This window comes from Bos grunniens, chromosome X (genome assembly GCF_055505025.1).
Source record: "Bos grunniens cultivar Pamir isolate PY7600 chromosome X, Bosgru_T2T1.0, whole genome shotgun sequence".
NCBI lineage: Eukaryota > Metazoa > Chordata > Mammalia > Artiodactyla > Bovidae > Bos > Bos grunniens.
Genome location: NC_141194.1, coordinates 55178002 through 55193829, shown reverse-complemented (window position 1 = coordinate 55193829; position 15828 = coordinate 55178002). Strand labels below are relative to the sequence as shown.

At 49.3% G+C, this 15828-nt stretch overlaps 1 protein-coding gene across 2 annotated transcripts; it reads right to left on the bottom strand.

Moving 5' to 3' along the window:
* Positions 1–710: 710 nt before the first annotated feature.
* On the bottom strand, positions 711–12583 carry SYP (synaptophysin). 2 transcript variants are annotated; one of them, XM_086388769.1, is made up of 7 exons: positions 12467–12583; positions 11260–11325; positions 10009–10133; positions 6958–7153; positions 6074–6265; positions 4475–4805; positions 711–2322 (listed from the first exon to the last, which is right to left on the bottom strand). In XM_086388769.1, the coding sequence occupies exons 1-6, from the start codon at positions 12500–12502 to the stop codon at positions 4479–4481; spliced, it is 942 nt and encodes a 313-aa protein (XP_086244895.1). In that variant the 5' UTR covers positions 12503–12583; the 3' UTR covers positions 711–2322; positions 4475–4478. The 2 variants fall into 2 exon arrangements, with proteins under 2 accessions (XP_086244895.1, XP_086244894.1); XM_086388768.1 differs by lacking the exons at positions 6958–7153; positions 10009–10133 and having other exon boundaries at positions 2179–2322; positions 12467–12569.
* Between the last annotated feature and the right edge of the window lie 3245 nt (positions 12584–15828).

Genomic DNA, 15828 nt, shown 5'->3' with positions numbered 1-15828 from the left:
CAGGAAAGGTTATGAAATGAATGAGAGAACTAACTAGTCCCCTCGGCGCCCCGCCTTCGCCTTGCTGCCTAGACGGTCTCCCGGTTCTCCAGCAGGAGCGCAGGCAAGGAAACGGAGAGATAGCAGGGTCTGAAGAATGCGAGGCAGGTGACTAGAGGGAAGTCTCCTTGTGAAGCATGGGGATCCTATTTGAACCCTTTGGGGATTCAAGGACAGGGCTCCCCAGAGTCTGGGAAAGGGCCTGTCTAAGGAACCCAAATTAGAACCGAACTGTAAAGAGACTCAGTGGTAAAGAATCTGCCTGCAGTGCTGGAGACACAGGAAGCTTGGGTTTGATCCCTGAGTCAGGAAGATACCCTGGAGGAGGAAATGGCAACCCACTCCATTATTCTTGCCTGGAAAATTCTATGGACCGAGGAGCCTGGTGGGCTACTGTCCATGAGACCGCAAAGAGTCGGATGTGACTGGGCATTCAGTGGCCAGTAGTAGGGCAGTGGGCAGGGCTACTCTGAGTGTGACTTAGAACAATCGGCAAGTGAGGCTTCACAGAGGATGCAGCTCAGCAAAACACTGTTGGAGGGGCCGAAAATGGGTTTTCTTGAACGGTGTCCAGCAGGTCAGAGGTGGAGCTTTCTCTCACCTTCTTTTCCCTTTGTCCCCTGCCTCCCCCCCCTCCCCCCGCAAAGACACTGAGAAGTCAGAGCCGTGTGGACTAGGTGGTTGAGGAATTTATTTAGGGGAGAATTAATCATATTTGTTCTTCCTCGGGGAGGGAGTCTTCAAACAATATCCAAGGGCACGGGAAAGGGAGAAGGTCTGGAGGGGTGGGGGAGGGGCAACAGCCAGACAAAATGGCAACACACGATCACAGGCACTACAGACGCCACAGACACAGCAGAGGGTGCAGGATAGGGGCTCCAGACCAGGCCTCCAACCACCCCGGGGAGGAAGCGGGTGTGGAGGGAGGGAGGAGGCAAGGGAAGTGGGGAGAGAGGGTGGGTTGGCCCCACAGACCCTTTGGCTCTGTCCACTAATTGCCTTGCTGGCCCATCTCAAGGTGGGCAAAGGTGTGTGGGGGGTGCCTCTCTCTGGATCCCACCCCTTAACCTCCAAGTCTTATTTCTCAGCTCTTCCTGGGCCACCTCAGTCCCCAGCCTTGGCCAAAGATATTCCCCCCATCCCTAACAAAACCCATCCCTCAGCCCCAGCCAAGCTTCTCATCCTACCCTCCCCACTGCCAAGCCCATCCACTTTAAAATATATTTTCTTCACTGCTCCATTGCGGGGGCAGGGCTGCCCTTTTTGAAACCACCAGGCAGGCCCCACTATGAGCCCCAAACTGTCTAGAATCCCCACCATGACCTCACTCCAAGTTTGGCCCATTCCTGAACCCCACTTCTAGGCTTGCCCAAGGTCTGCCCCCTTTAGAATCAAACTCAGTCTATGGAATGTTCCAAGTCACATCCCTTTCATAGATTCTGGTCCCAATCCGAGACGCGTCCCCTCTGGAGCCTCATCCACTGTCTAGTTCAAGCCCCACCCTCTCTAAAACCAGGCCTCAGTGTTTTTTCTCTACCTGGTTCCTGGGTCTCAAGTCACACTTCTTCCTTAGAACTCTGTCCTACTCTAAACCCTGCCCACTGTGGGCCCTACCACTGCCTCACTCAAAGCTCCACCCCTTCTAGACCCCCACCCTCAGCCTCCTTCCAAGCCCCATTCTAGAATGCTGTAGGGCACCCTTCTTCTTGAGATTCCAAATCCAGTATGTCTGGAACCAAACCCATCTGCTTATTAGTCTCCTCCACTCCAGAACTCCTCTCCAAGACCACTTTGGGTCCCAGGCTCACCCAGTCTCTGCCTTTCTCCCCTCTTTAGTGTTGGATTTTCCCTAATGGCCCCTGTTCAGGAATTGCTGGAAGAAATCAAGGCCAGAGTCAGGAGGAGGAGAGGAAGAAAGGGGAGATAGTCTGAACTCACACCCACCCTCCCCATGCAGCCTTCTGTCTCCTCTCTGTGCCCCTTAAAGAGTCCCCCCAACCTCAGGGCACAGGGCCAGGGGCCAAAGGATGAAGGGGAAGGGGTAGGGGTAAGAGAAGGGCCCACTCAAGATCGGGTCCTTAATGCACAAGGGGAGTGGAGTGGGGGCAGGGCTTAGACAGATAAATAGATATTTATATATAATATATATATATATAAACAGCAAAGACAGTTAAGGGTCTCCTGGCTTGAGGGGTGGAGACCTGGGGTGTAGGGATGGTAAGCGGGGGCAGGCCTTCTCCTGAGCTCTTGCCTACCCATGGGGTCCTCCCAGGCTGCACTGACCTGTGGAGACAAAAGACATAAAAAGGAGAGGTGGTCTAGACACAGGTAGTGCCTTTAGGGAAGGGCTGGGCTGCTATGCCTCTGCCCAGGCTTTACCCTCTATCTGCCATGCCCTTCTTCCTTCCTTCTTCCTTCACTTATAGTCTTGGGATCAGGTTCATCCCAGCTGCTCCTGTTGGGAAGATATACCTTACCTCCACTAGATTAGGTACCAAAGAAACTATGGTTTCCTTTTGGATTGGTTTCCCCTAATCCAAAAATATCTGTTAACAGGTACTGAGCAGAGCGAAGATCCATATCTTTGTGGCACTTACATTGTAGCGGGGGAGACAGAGAGACTTAAAACAATGACCATGATGTGTAAATAAATTATCTAGTATGACATAAGGTGATAATAAGTGAAATGGAAAAACAAAATTAGGCTGGGATGAGGGGGATTAGGAGTGCCAGTAGGGAAAGAAAGGTTGCTCTAGTAAGTAGGTAGTCAGAGAAGACCTCATTGAAGAAGTGACATTGGAATAAAGACTTAAGGAAGTGAGGGAATGAACCATGCAGATAACCAAGGAGAATTACATTCTGGGCAGGGAGCACAGCTGCCAGTGCAAGGACCCTGGGGTGAGACCACATCTAGTGTGTTTGAGGAACAGCAAGGAGATCCGTGGGGCTTCAATGGAGTGAGCAAGGGAGAGTGATAGAAGGTGATGTCAGAGAGATAGGTAATGGGGTCACATAGGACCTTGTGGACAAAGTTGTGAGGACTTCTGCTTTGACCCTGGATATTTTAAAATGATAGTAAAATGTTTCATGCTATGTTGTTTCAGTAAATGTTTCTTAACATTAGTAGTGCTCTGATTTATCTATGGCATGAATTAGTCATGGGGACATCCCCTAATCTAGTAGAAGAGATAGTAAATAAACATATAAACTAATAATTACAGACTGTGATAAAACATAGGGAAAGGTAAGAAAAGGGTCTTATAAGGAGTTGGCCAGGTAAGGTTATCAGTGTGTGTGGGTTTGAAACTCCAAGAAGAAAGCAAGTACCAAGACCATGAAGTTGGACTGTGCCTGACACATCGAGATGGCCAGTGTGGCTGGAACAGAGTCAGGGGGAGTGGTTGGGGATGAGAGGTCAGAGAAGTGAGGGGTGGGGCTAGATTGTGTAGGGCCTCGTGGGCCATAATGAAGGCTTTGGCTTTTAATCTGAGTGAGCCCCAGCAGATATCTGAGTTCTGAGCACAGGAAGGCTGTGGCTTGATTTAGGATTTAACAGGGTCCTTCCCCAAGCTGTAAACAGAATATAATGGGAATGGGAGTGGAAACCAGTGAAGAGGTCCAGGGGGACAGTGTGAAGATTATAGATATATTTTGAAGGTAGAGCCAACAGGAATTTTTAATGAATTGTATATGAGATACCTAATAAACTCCTCCCTGCCCTTTCCATCCTGGCCAAGTGCCACAAACTACCTCCACCAGTGTTGCCATTTCCTTGCCTTTCCCTCTAACGCCATCAGCCTGCCTCTATTTCCCATCTTCCCCTCTCATATGCGAGGGACATCTCGCTTCTCTTTAGGGTACCAACAAGGCAAGCAAGACTTTCCAATGCCCCCTGCTTCGCTTCGCCTCGCCCCTTTCCTTCTTGGAAATTCCACACCATCCCCCTCATCTCCACGGTTGCGGAGAGGTGGATCTGTCACCTCCTTCCAGATTAGTAATCGCTGACCTTCATGATTCAAGCCCATTTACCCTTATCATCCATTGGCCTTATCATAACACATTGGCTAAGACCCACCTCCTCTTCCCTCCTCGGCGCCTGCGCCCAGCCGACTTTCCAATACGCAAATCCTCCTGTTATTCCTCCTTTCATTGGTTGCTCTGCCCGCTTCTCTCCCCTCCCTTCCATCAGAGCAGCACTTCCACCTCTCTCCCATTGGCTCTTCATTCTGCCTATTTTCAAAAGCCACTCTTCTCCTCTCCACCATTGGCTAGTTACTCGCCCTTAACGTGTAGCTCCGCCTCTCTATTGGGGCCTTCAAATGGCCGTCCTTACTTGTCCAGCTAGCGTCCTATGGACCAGCCTCTTATTGGTTCATTGACCCGCCCATCTCCTTTCGTGAGCCCTCATTGGCTATCTCACCCGTCTGTCACTCACCAGACTACATCTGATTGGAGAAGGATGTGGGTGCACCCTGAGGGCCGTAGCCTTGCTGCCCGTAGTCGCCCTGAGGCCCATAGCCACCGCCGCCGCTGCTGGCCGGCTGCCCGTAGTCTGGCTGATAGCCACCCTGGGGCCCGTAGGAGTCCTGGGGCCCGTACCCGCCGGGGCCCTGCCCGTAGCCTGCCTCGCCATAGGCGTCCCCGGGCGCTGGTTGTTTCTCGGGGGCACCAGGAGGAGCGCGCAGGAATGGGGCGGCCCAGCCTGTCTCCTTGAACACGAACCACAGGTTGCCGACCCAGAGCACTAGGTTCAGGAAGCCAAACACCTGCGGGGAGACAAAGCTCTGCTGTCATCTAGCGCCCATTGCCCTGGTGGTCCCAGGGAACATTGAGGCTGTTTGCATCGAGTTTGGATTCACAGGCGCCCAGAGGGTGGTGGTTTCTGAGACCCTGACCCTCCGAGTCCCAGCACATGAATGTCTATGTGCAAAAAAATCACCTTGGTGGGGTGATTAGAATTCACATTCCCAGGGATATACGTGTTTATGTATTTGCATATATACACGTTTATACATGTACAGAATATAGTAAATCAATCTAATTTTGTAAGATATAGTAAAATGGTAAGCATAACTTTTTATTAAATACGTAGGCATAACACTAATAAACACATATACACAAAGTACATAAATGGGATTTTCCAGGCAAGAATACTGGAGTGGGTTGCCATTTCCTTCTCCAGGAGATCTTCTTGACCCAGGGATCAAACCCGCGTCTCCTGCATTGCAAGCAGTTTCTTTACCACTAAGCCACCAGGGGCTTATGTATAAATACACATGTGTAAAGTATATAAATATATGATTTATACTAAAACAAAGATACGGAATTTGTATAAATATGTAAATGTAATTCAGTTTGGGGCCAGAAAGTAATATTTCTACTTTACAGTTGAGGAAACTGAGGCCCAGAGAAGCTAAGTGGCTGGAGGTCTGATAGCCAGCAATTGACAGAAAAAAATTGGAACCTTAGCATCTGTAACACTTGTATACGACTTACCATGTGCCAGGTCCTTTTCTAAGCATTTTGTATGTTATTATTCCACTAATCAACTCTTGTTTTCTATTTATATGCTCAAACTGAGGTCTGAGAGGCTATCTATTGATAGTTAGAGGTTATAGAGCTTGCAAGTGGCAGAGCCGGGATTTGAGCTCAGCCTGACTCTGGCCAGTAGGGGGCGTCCAGATGAGAAATATTTCAAGTTCTTTCATTTTGCATGTAAGGAAACAGGTTCCTAGAGGGTACTTGCTGAGTTGCCAGAGATTCTACATGACTAGGCTGAGCCTGGGATCCAGGACCTAACTGGACAGAAAATCTCATGTCCCCTTTTTGGGGACAGTTTGTGGTGTCACAGTGATTATAATTACTATCTCATCCTTCAAGGCTCTGTTGTTTGCATGCCTCCTCCAAGGAGCCCTCTCAGATTTCTTCGGAATTCTCCTCTCATTTTTTTCTCTCCACCACTTCGCCTCCCCATGCCAGATTAAGTTTCCCAGCCACCTTCCCCAGCTGTCTCAGCCAGCTTCCCAGGACTTACCACCGAGGTGTTGAGGCCAGAGGTCACAGGGTCCCTCAGCTCCTTGCATGTATTCCCTGGCTGGTGGCAGACATGCATCCCCTTAATAATGTTCTCTGGGTCTGTGGCCATCTTCACGTCTGACAGCCCCTTGGCCCAGGCCGATGAGCTAACCAGCCACATGAAGGCAAACACTGCCGTGGCCAGAAAATCCTAGGACAGGCAGGGGAGAGGGATACAGCACCATGAGTGGGCTGCTTCATGCTGGGCTGTGGGGCCTCCTCAGATCACAGGCTTTCCTGGGGGGGGGTCCCCCAGAAGAAGCCTGTCTCTCCCTTGCCTTTCCAGCTCTTGAAGCCCCCAACACTCACTTGAAGGTGGTTCTTCTTGCTTGGACGTGTGTGTGTTTGTGTATATATATGACCCAGAGGGTGTGAGAGTGTGATTGTGATATGTGGGGTGTGTGTATGTATGAGGAGGATTCTGTGAGTTTGTTGTCTAATCTGTGGCAAGTAGTGTGTCTTTCCACTTTTGTCTGAATGTGGGGATTTGTGTAATTTTGTATCTGGAATGAGGGTGTATGAGTACAGCTGTATAGGAATCAGTGTGTCTGTGTGGTGTGATGGATGACAAGCATGACTGATGTAATGAACCTCTGTGTGCTCCTTTCTTTCATCTAGACTGTGGGGTTTGGTGAGAGGTAGTAAGTTTCCAGGTTTCTGGGATTCCGTGTGGGCTGTAGATGTGTCCCTGTCACTCAATTAGTCAGTGTCTCTGATGCTCGTAGCAGCAGTGCTTGCGTGTGAGCCTGTCTGGAATTTGGTGTGGCCTCTGAAAATGGCTGTGTCCCCGAGGCTCCATGTCCCCTGGCCCCTGCATGCATGTGAGTGGCTGTGGGAGCTCACCAGCATGGGCCCTTTGTTGTTCTCTCGGTACTTGTTCTGCAGGAAGATGTAGGTAGCCAGAGCCCCCATGGAGTAGAGGAAGGCAAACACAGCCACGGTGACAAAGAATTCAGCTGATGAGGAGTAGTTCCCCACCAGGAAGATTTTTTTAGGGTCCCCTTGGCAGGTGGGTGCCTCAAAGTACACTTCGTGCAGCCTGTGGAGAGAGGTGGGCAGGTGTGGCCTAGGCCCTAAGAATTCCCTTCCCCTCCCCCCTTTCCAGTCATGGGGCCTCCCAGATTCTGACATGGTCCCAGGAAGAGGAGGCGATAACCATTCACGAGCACCTACTGTGTACCAGTCACATTTCATTATTTGTTGTTGTTTGGCTTTTATGGTTGCACCACAGGGCTTGTGGGATCCTAGTTCCATGACCAGGGATTGAACTCGTGCCTTCAGCAGTGAAAGCATAGAGTCCTAACCACTAGACCACCAGGAAAGTCCTGCAGTCACATTTCAGGAGAACATCCCGGTGAAATAGGTGTTATTCAGCCCTCACTCCAATCTAAGCACTTGGCCCCTTGGTTATTCATAGAACACACCAGGCACCCTCCCACCCTAGGATATTTACACTAGAAAGCTCTCCTAGATATCTCATATCTTACCCACTCCATCTTCTTCAAGCTTTGCTACACTTGTCATCTTCTCAGTGAGGTCTTCCCTGATCTATTTAAAATTAAATCTAACCATTCCCTCCCAGCACTCCTTAGCCCCCTTCTTTATTCCATTTTCTCTGTAATTGTGATACCCTTGGACATACCATGTATGTTACTTTTTTCCTTGATTTTTGCTGTAAGTACAAGAGGGCAGGGCTTTTCCTTGGTTTTGTTCACTATTGTGCCCTTAAGTCCCGGAACAGTGCTGCCACATAGTAGGCGCTCAGTAAGTATTTATTAAATGAAATATGTGGAGGCAGAAACAGAGGCTCCAAGAAACGCAATGACTTGCCTAAAGTCACACAGCTGGCATGGGAATGACAGAATTGGGATCTGAATCCTGTGTTTTTTCCCTATGTCATGTTGACTCTTCTCTCCACCTCACTTCAGGTCCTCAAAAGAAAAACAAATGTGTACATAGCAGAGGAGAGCCCAGAGACTACAAGATAGGAGGAGACGGACAGAAAGACAGGAGGGTAGAAGGGATGCAAGAACAGGATGAGTGTATCTGAGGTGTGGGTGGGGAGGGTTGGGGGAGACTGGGAAGACATGTGGTGTGAGGGAAGAGGGGTCATAAGGAGGGATGTGTGTGGGGAGAAAGACTGGAGTGATGTCCCTGAGCTCCGACCTCAGGTTGTGGGGGCAGGATCCTGAGATAAGCAAATGGTGCCGATGCCCTTGTATAGCAAAGGCCCTAAGGGAAGGGCTTAAACGTATTGATCAGCTCTAAGCATTTTACATAATTGCCTCTTTTAAGGACTCTCCCCCACAATTCTCTAAAGGAGGCATTATTATACCTGTTTTACAGAAGAACAAACAGAGGTTCTGCAAGACTAAGTTACTTATCCGGGGCTGCAAGGCTGCTAAATGATGGAGCTAGGAGTTGGGTCTAGTTTGAGTTTTTGGGTTTCTAGGGGGAATGAAGGGTCCTTAAGGGGGGGTTATTGGGGCAATGGCAGGATTGGTCAAGGGGAACACAGGCTAAAGATTTTTTCCCTGGCAGACTTGTGGGTAAAGGGCAGATCCTCAGGACCTGAGGCTCTAGGCATGGGAGGTGTTGGGGGCCACAGAGTTTTGTGGCCTTCTAGATTCCAAGATATCCCATGCTGCAACCCCTACTCCTTCCCCAAACTCCCTTGGCTTCTGTGAGCTGGTGGGTCCCTGGTTGCCATGCCCCCTCCCCAGCCTCTCAGACCATGCCTCCCTGGCACTTTTCTTTTGATTATTGCTCAGGGCCACTGCTGGACTATCCTCTCTTCAATCTTCCCTCTCACCTTGGATGATCTCTTGAGCCTACATTTACCCTTAATGCTCAAAAATCCCTAATTTCCAACTCAAACCCTGACCTCTTTCCCCAGTCCTTTAAACTTCTTTATTTCCCTTATTTTAACAAACACTTATGGAGTGCTTATTGTGTTTCTGGCACTGTGCTAAGCATTTTACAAGTATTAATTCACTTAATATGTATCATAACCCTGAGGATGAGTAGTATTATCCCCTTTGATGGGTGAAGAAATGGAGACCTGGAGCAGGTATGTGACTTGTCCTAGTAGTGGAAGAGCCTTAGGAGCCTCCATTGAAATTGTTCCTGTAAGTCTCTGTCTTTCCATGGCTAGGAGGGAAGCCTCTCCATTAGGGCAGCCACTTTGCCTGCTTGTGCTCACTCTCATGTACCTAGCACCCAGCATATGGCAAGAGCTCAAAAATTCTCAGAACTGCTTAATTGGGTTTAATCCTTCTCTATGGCTATGCAGCACCCCCTCATTAATTCTCTATCATAAGACCCTGCAGGAGGATCCCCTCCTTGGATTTCTCCCAATCTGCAATTATCTTTATTAATTTGTTTATTTGTTATAATGCTGGCTCCACGAGGGTAGGGAGCTTGGTCTGTTTTGTTCACTGTTTTATCCCCAGCACTTTGAGCAGTACCTGGCATACAATAGGTTCTCAAGAAATGTATATGGAATGAATGAATGGGAATTAAATAATAATATTGGCTAACATTATTATCCTATGGCATTAAGGATACATATATATATGTGTGTGTGTGTGTGTATATATATATATATAATTTTGAATCTTATTTATTGCTAGTCTCCTGTCCCTCCCCTTCACTAGAACATAGCCAGAGGGCAACAGCCTATGCCTGTCTTGGTTGCCACCTGTCCTGGATGTCCAGAGCAGTGCCAGGCACAAGGTAGGTGCTCAGTGCATGCGCAGTGACCTGAGTGGGTGTGGTCTCCCGAGGTGGAGGCTGGGCAGGAGCCTCTGGGGTGGAGGTGTTGGCCAGTCCCAACCCCCCACCCCCATCCCAGGCCTGTCAGGATCCCAGGGGTGGGCTAGAGTGGGGGCACACCTGAAGGGGTACTCGAATTCGACCTCGATGTTGAGGTCACTCTTGGTCTTGTTGGCACAGTCCACACTCAGCTGGAACTCCCCACTGTAACTGCCGCATGTGGCAAAGGCGAAGATGGCAAAGACCTTGGGCAGTAGGGGTGGGGATGGCCACAGTGAGCCTGTGTGCATGTGGGATGGGGCTGCCCTCCTCTGGACAGATCAGGACCCAGCATAGGCAGCAGCAGATGGACTAGTCCCCACCCCCACCCCCTAATCAGGGCTCATGGGGCCCAAGGACAAGCTGATTAGAGGGGTGTGACTATCTCTTCCAATCTTTCTCCCACTGTCTCTCTTGGGCTCTACATCTCAATAATGCTCTGATTCCCCTTGTTCTGTCTCAGTCTCTATTTCTCTCTCTCTGTCTCTCTCTCTCTCTGTATTCTGCCTGTCTCTGTTGTCCTCTGTGTCTCTAGTTCTCTCAGTCTCTCTCTCTCTCTGTATTTCTCAATGTCTTTGTCTTTCTCAAATATCTCTGTCTCTGTTTCTCTCTCTACTTCTCTAGTATATACGTGTGGCTCTTTCTGCCTCTTCTCTCTCTCTCTATCTCTCTCTCTGAATGTATGTCTCTCTGTGTGTGTGCCTTTCTGTTTCTTGGTCTGTCTCTAACTCCCTGCTTTGTCTCTGACTCGTTGTCTCTATGGTGCTCTCTCCGTCTCCCTCTTGCCTTTCTGCTTATCAATTTATCTCTTTTCACAGTGGGTCTCTTCTTCTTCTATTTCTTTCTCTCCCCCACCCCACTTTTCTTCTTCTCTTCCTGTGTCTGTTTCTCTTTGCATCTCTGTTCATCTTTCTCTGTCTTCCATTTCTTTGTCTCTTTCTCATCTCTATATCTTTTTTCTGGGTATTTCCATCTCTGTCTCCATCATTCCTGATCTCCCATTCTCTCTGTCTCCTTCACTGTCTCTGGGTTTCTCTGGCTTTGTGTCTCTCCCTGGAGCAACCAGCTTCAGGCTTCACCTCCCTTGCCCCTCTCTCACCTCAGGAGAGGAAGTAGCACATCGCAATATTCCACTTCATGATGTGGGTACCCTTGACCTTATGTGATGTTACATCACAGCCCATCCATTCTCTGGCCCCAATGCCCTGGGACTTCACCCTGGAGCCCAATTTCCCCATACCCTTTGCCCCTCCACCCACCCATCTATTCCTCCCTCCCCATTCCGAATCCCAGTACCTCCCTCTTTCTCCCCACAGCTCAGACCACACTCACCCATTGCAGCACCTTCACGAAGCCGAGGGGCTCCTTGACCACCCGAAACTGACCCCCAGCCACCAGCTGAGGAGAGAAGTAGTGGGGAAGGGTGGGGTTGTTGGGGATGGAGAGGAAGGTGAGGGACAAGGCCACCAGGCAATAACCCCTGGGGATAAGGCATGTGATCTTGGGGAGAGAGTGACGTTTGGAGAGAAGGTGAAAAGGAGGAAGTGACACTTTGGGGAAAGTGTGAGCTCAGGGTCTCTGAAGAAGATCCCTGGGGTTCAGGGAGGTGGGGAGATAGATGGTGGAGGGGTTCAAGGGTGAGGAGGATGGGGATGGAGTCAGGACTAATTAAGGAGAGAAGGTTTGAAATCGTAAAGATGAGTCAGATGGCAAAGGGGATCAGGTGGAGAGACTGAAGAAGGAGTTGGGGTTCATTAAGGTGGGGGAAATGGTCTTGGATGGTGAAGGTGAGTCACAACAGGGAGGGAGTTGGGTTGGCTAGGGTGGGGGAGGGGTCTGCAGCGGTAAAGGTGAGTCAGATGATGGTGGTGGGGTGTCTGAGATGATGAGGATGGGGAGGGGTTAGTCCTGGTTAGAGATGGGCAAGGTTCTGAGGTGGTGAAGAAGAGTGCGATGGCAGAAGGTCTGGGCTGATTAAGGTGGAGGAGAGCTGGGACATGGCTTCACTGTATATGTGCTGGGGGAAGGGAGACTAGGGGTTTGGGAGAAGCGAAACCGATCGTCCCCCTTGGTCTGTTCTGGGGGAAGAGGTGGTCGTCTACCAGGGTACCATCTGGAAGGGTCTGGGAGGGGCAGGTGTCAACCCTCCCTTGCACCCCCGCCCCCACTCCTTCTGTCGCTCTATTTCCTAGCTCATCCACAGCACCCCCCAATCTTCCTTCCATTCTCCCTTCCCATCCCTCCTTGCCTATACCCTAGCTCTAAGACCCCTCTTCTTCCTTGCTCGCCTGTAAGGAAATGGCTTCTGGCGGCTCCCGCTGCGGCAGTGAGGACAGCCCTCGCTGCGGCAAAGGGCGCATTCCTTTTCTCCACCTCCCCTTCCCTCCCCTCGTCTGCCGCAGACCCCAGCCCCAGAGCTGGGACCAGGCGTCCGCTGCTAGAATTCTGGCCACCACCTCTAAGAGTAGGCAGATTCACTGCGACCCGGGCGAGGAGGCCGGGCAGCGGCGGGCTCTGTCCGCGGTGCTGGAACGCGTACCTGATTCACCACGTCCATGTCGGCCAGCAGCAGCATCAGCAATGCAGGGGGCGGGAGGCGCCTGCTAGCAAGGGCGGGCGCAGGGCGCGGCGGGGGCGGCGCGCGATCGTCGGAACAGCCCAGGCGGCCGCAGCTCCGCCCCTCGCACCCCCGCCTCACTCGCCAAGGGAGCCTGCGCACAGCGGCAGTGTCTAAATCTCACTGGTCGCCATTCCAGCCGGGAGGTTGGAACCGTGAGAATTCTCTGGGAAGGTCGTGATCTCTGAAAACACGGCTAGAGATCTGGGGAGGTGGACCGTTCCGTCCTACAGTAGGACAGTTTGCCAGCCCTTTACTGAATTTGTTGAATGTGTTCATTTATTTAATCCTTAGAACGTCCCGATGTGGTAGGGACCATTGTCCCCGTTTTTACAGGTGAGGAAAATTAGTCCCCAGAGAGGTTAAGCGACTTGTATAAGGTTACCCAGCTAGTTATTGGCAATGCCCAAAGTCCCTGCAATTTAAACGTAGTTCCCAAAGTCCCACCAATTTAAACGTAGTTCAGGGTCTTGAGGGTTTCTTCTTTTCTGAATTTTCAGCACATTAAAAAAAACCCAACACCCTCCCACTCCACCTATCTCCCCTGTTTCTCTCTTCCTTAGTCAAAGGAATAACTTAGTCAACTCCCTACTCCAACTCTACGCTTGATACAACCTGTTTATTCCTCAAGTCCTCCGTTAATTGGATTACACCTCCTTCATGCTGCCAAAACTAGGCCCACCGAGGTCAATGGCAATTGCCACGTTGTAGAAGCCAATGGATAAATACAGTTGGAATTTAAAATGCTAAGCCTCACTCATACTAAAAGAAATGCCTATAAAAGCTACCAAGACATTGTTTTTCACCTTTGAGGGTGGGGAATATAAAACAGTTTAATAATGCTCAATATTAGCATGTTGGCCAGAAACAGGCATTCTCATAAATTGCCCATGGAAGTTAAATTGGTATAACTTCTGTAGAGAATAATTTGGCAGGATGTAGCAAACTAACAAGTCCATATATGTGGCTCAGCACTTAGACTTGTAGAAATTTGTCTTGCAGGGAGATACATACATGTGCTAAAGGAGGTATGTATAAGATGATACACTGCAGTGCTCTTTATTTTTTATTATAAAAATAAGGAAGTGTGGACACTTCCCAAGTGCTCATTACTGGTGGCCTGTTTAACAAAAAACTCAGCTAGAGGTACAAAATGGAGTACTATGTAGCTGTCATTATTAATAATATGGAGCTGTGTAATGATATTCAAGATACTTAGGAAATGCAAGAGGCCAAACTATGTGGGAATTGTGTACAAACAGAAGGGATTGCATCATAATGATAGAATAACTAACATTTTAAATTGTGGCGATTCTGTGAGCTTCTCATATATCACTCATTTAAATCTTCACAACAACTCTATGAGTCAGGTACTACTACTATCTCAAACTAAGCTGAAGGAATTTTCTAAAGTAATACAGTTGGAAAGTGATAGAACTAGGATTTGAACAGCTGGTAAGTGGTAGAACTTTGAACAACTGGTAAGTGGCAGAGCTAGGATTTGAACCCAGGAAGTTTGGCTCCAGCACCTGTTACTGTTAGCCATTGTGCTAACTTATCAGTACAGCATCCTATAACTGTATAAAAGATATCTGATAATACTGGTTGCCTCCAGAGGGAAGGGAAACTTTCACTTTATACTTCTCTGTACTTTTGAATTTTGAACTATCTGAATGTATAGTTCAAATGTATGTATGAAGAGCTTGGGCTTTGGCATCCAGTTGCTGGAATTTGCATCCCACCTCTAATATCTGTTCCTGTATGACTTTGGACAGGTAAGATAATTTAAAATGGTACTTGTAGGATAGTTACACTGTTAAACAAGATAATCACTGTAACACACCTAGTTTGGGGCCCAGTAAATGGTTCATTTTACCTCTACACATCTCTGGAACCTACTCCCTTCTCTCCATTTCCTCTGCCACCTCCCCTGGCTAAGGCAACCATCATTCCTGCCAAATTTAGCATCTCCAGTCTCTTCCCCCTCCCTTCTGTTTTCAGCACAAACGTCAGAGCATCTATTTAAAATGCAAAGTTAACTATATCACTACCCTGCTCAAATTCCTCTCATGGCTCCCCACTGCGTTCAGGAAAAACCCCAGGGGTTGGGGCTTGGCATTCAAGGGTCTGCATCATCTGGCCTCAGGTGGCTTGTCCCACCTCATCCCTCAACAACTCCCTTCCCTCTCTTTACCCTACCCATAACTTACTTTCCCACCATACACAAACCCAACCACCCTAAGCCTTTGTTTCCAGACCTAATGCAACTCTATATTCTGAGTCCCAGATCTCCTATTTTGGTTTCTCTCAAATTTCAGTCCTGGTTCAATTGGCACAAATTATACAAATGAGAAACCCCTGCTCTGAGAGCTGGGGGGAGACTTTAGGTCAGACCCTCCCCATAGGTGGCCCCATCCTGTGCCACTTCCAACACTACCTCAGTTCCTTTGGCATGGGGATGACTAACACTTTGGACAAGTCTTGACACATGTCTAAGCCAGCTCAGTTTGTACTAAGGGAAACCCAGAACAGTGCCTGGCACACACAAAAAAATGCCTGTTAAACCTTCACTGAATGAATGAGACCCCAAAGTTTGGGCAATGACTAAAGGTAGGAAAAGAAGCAGAAAGAGGAGCTGTGGGATCTGGGAATGGGGTACTCTAAGTTGGTCTCAGGAAAGCCAGGTTGGTCCTGAGTGGGTTCTCCCAGGCTAGAAACCTCACCCTAAGCTGTCACCCATGTCTTTTACAAACGGAGTTAGATTGTCTCTCTCTCTTTCTGGCCATGCTGTGTAGCATGCGGGGTCTTAGTTCCCCACCAAGGATCGAACCCCATGCCCATGCAGTGGAAGTGCAATCTTAACCACCATACCACCAGGGAAGTCCTAGATTTTCTTTTGTTCCAGCAGAAAAGGCAAAGTAGGAGACAGGGTGATCCCAATTTAGTCTCCCTCTCTGACACTGTCAGAAAGCCCCGCTGCCTAAGACACATCACATGCCAGGCTAATTCTAACCTCCAGGCCTTACTGCTGGCAGGCCTCGCCTGGAGGTTTCCGTATCTTTCCATCCATCTGTCCTGCCTCAGTCTGATCTGCCTGACCCCTTGTGGAATCTCTGACTTTCCCCCACCCCTCATCCAAACCCCCACACATCCTCTCTGTCTCTCCACTTCCCTCCATCTGTCTAGTACCCTCCCTTCCCCCAGCACCTCCACTTTGTCTCCAGCTTTTTTTGGCTGCTGTCTCTTCCTCCTCCTCCTCCCTCCTTCCCTGACGCTGAATAATC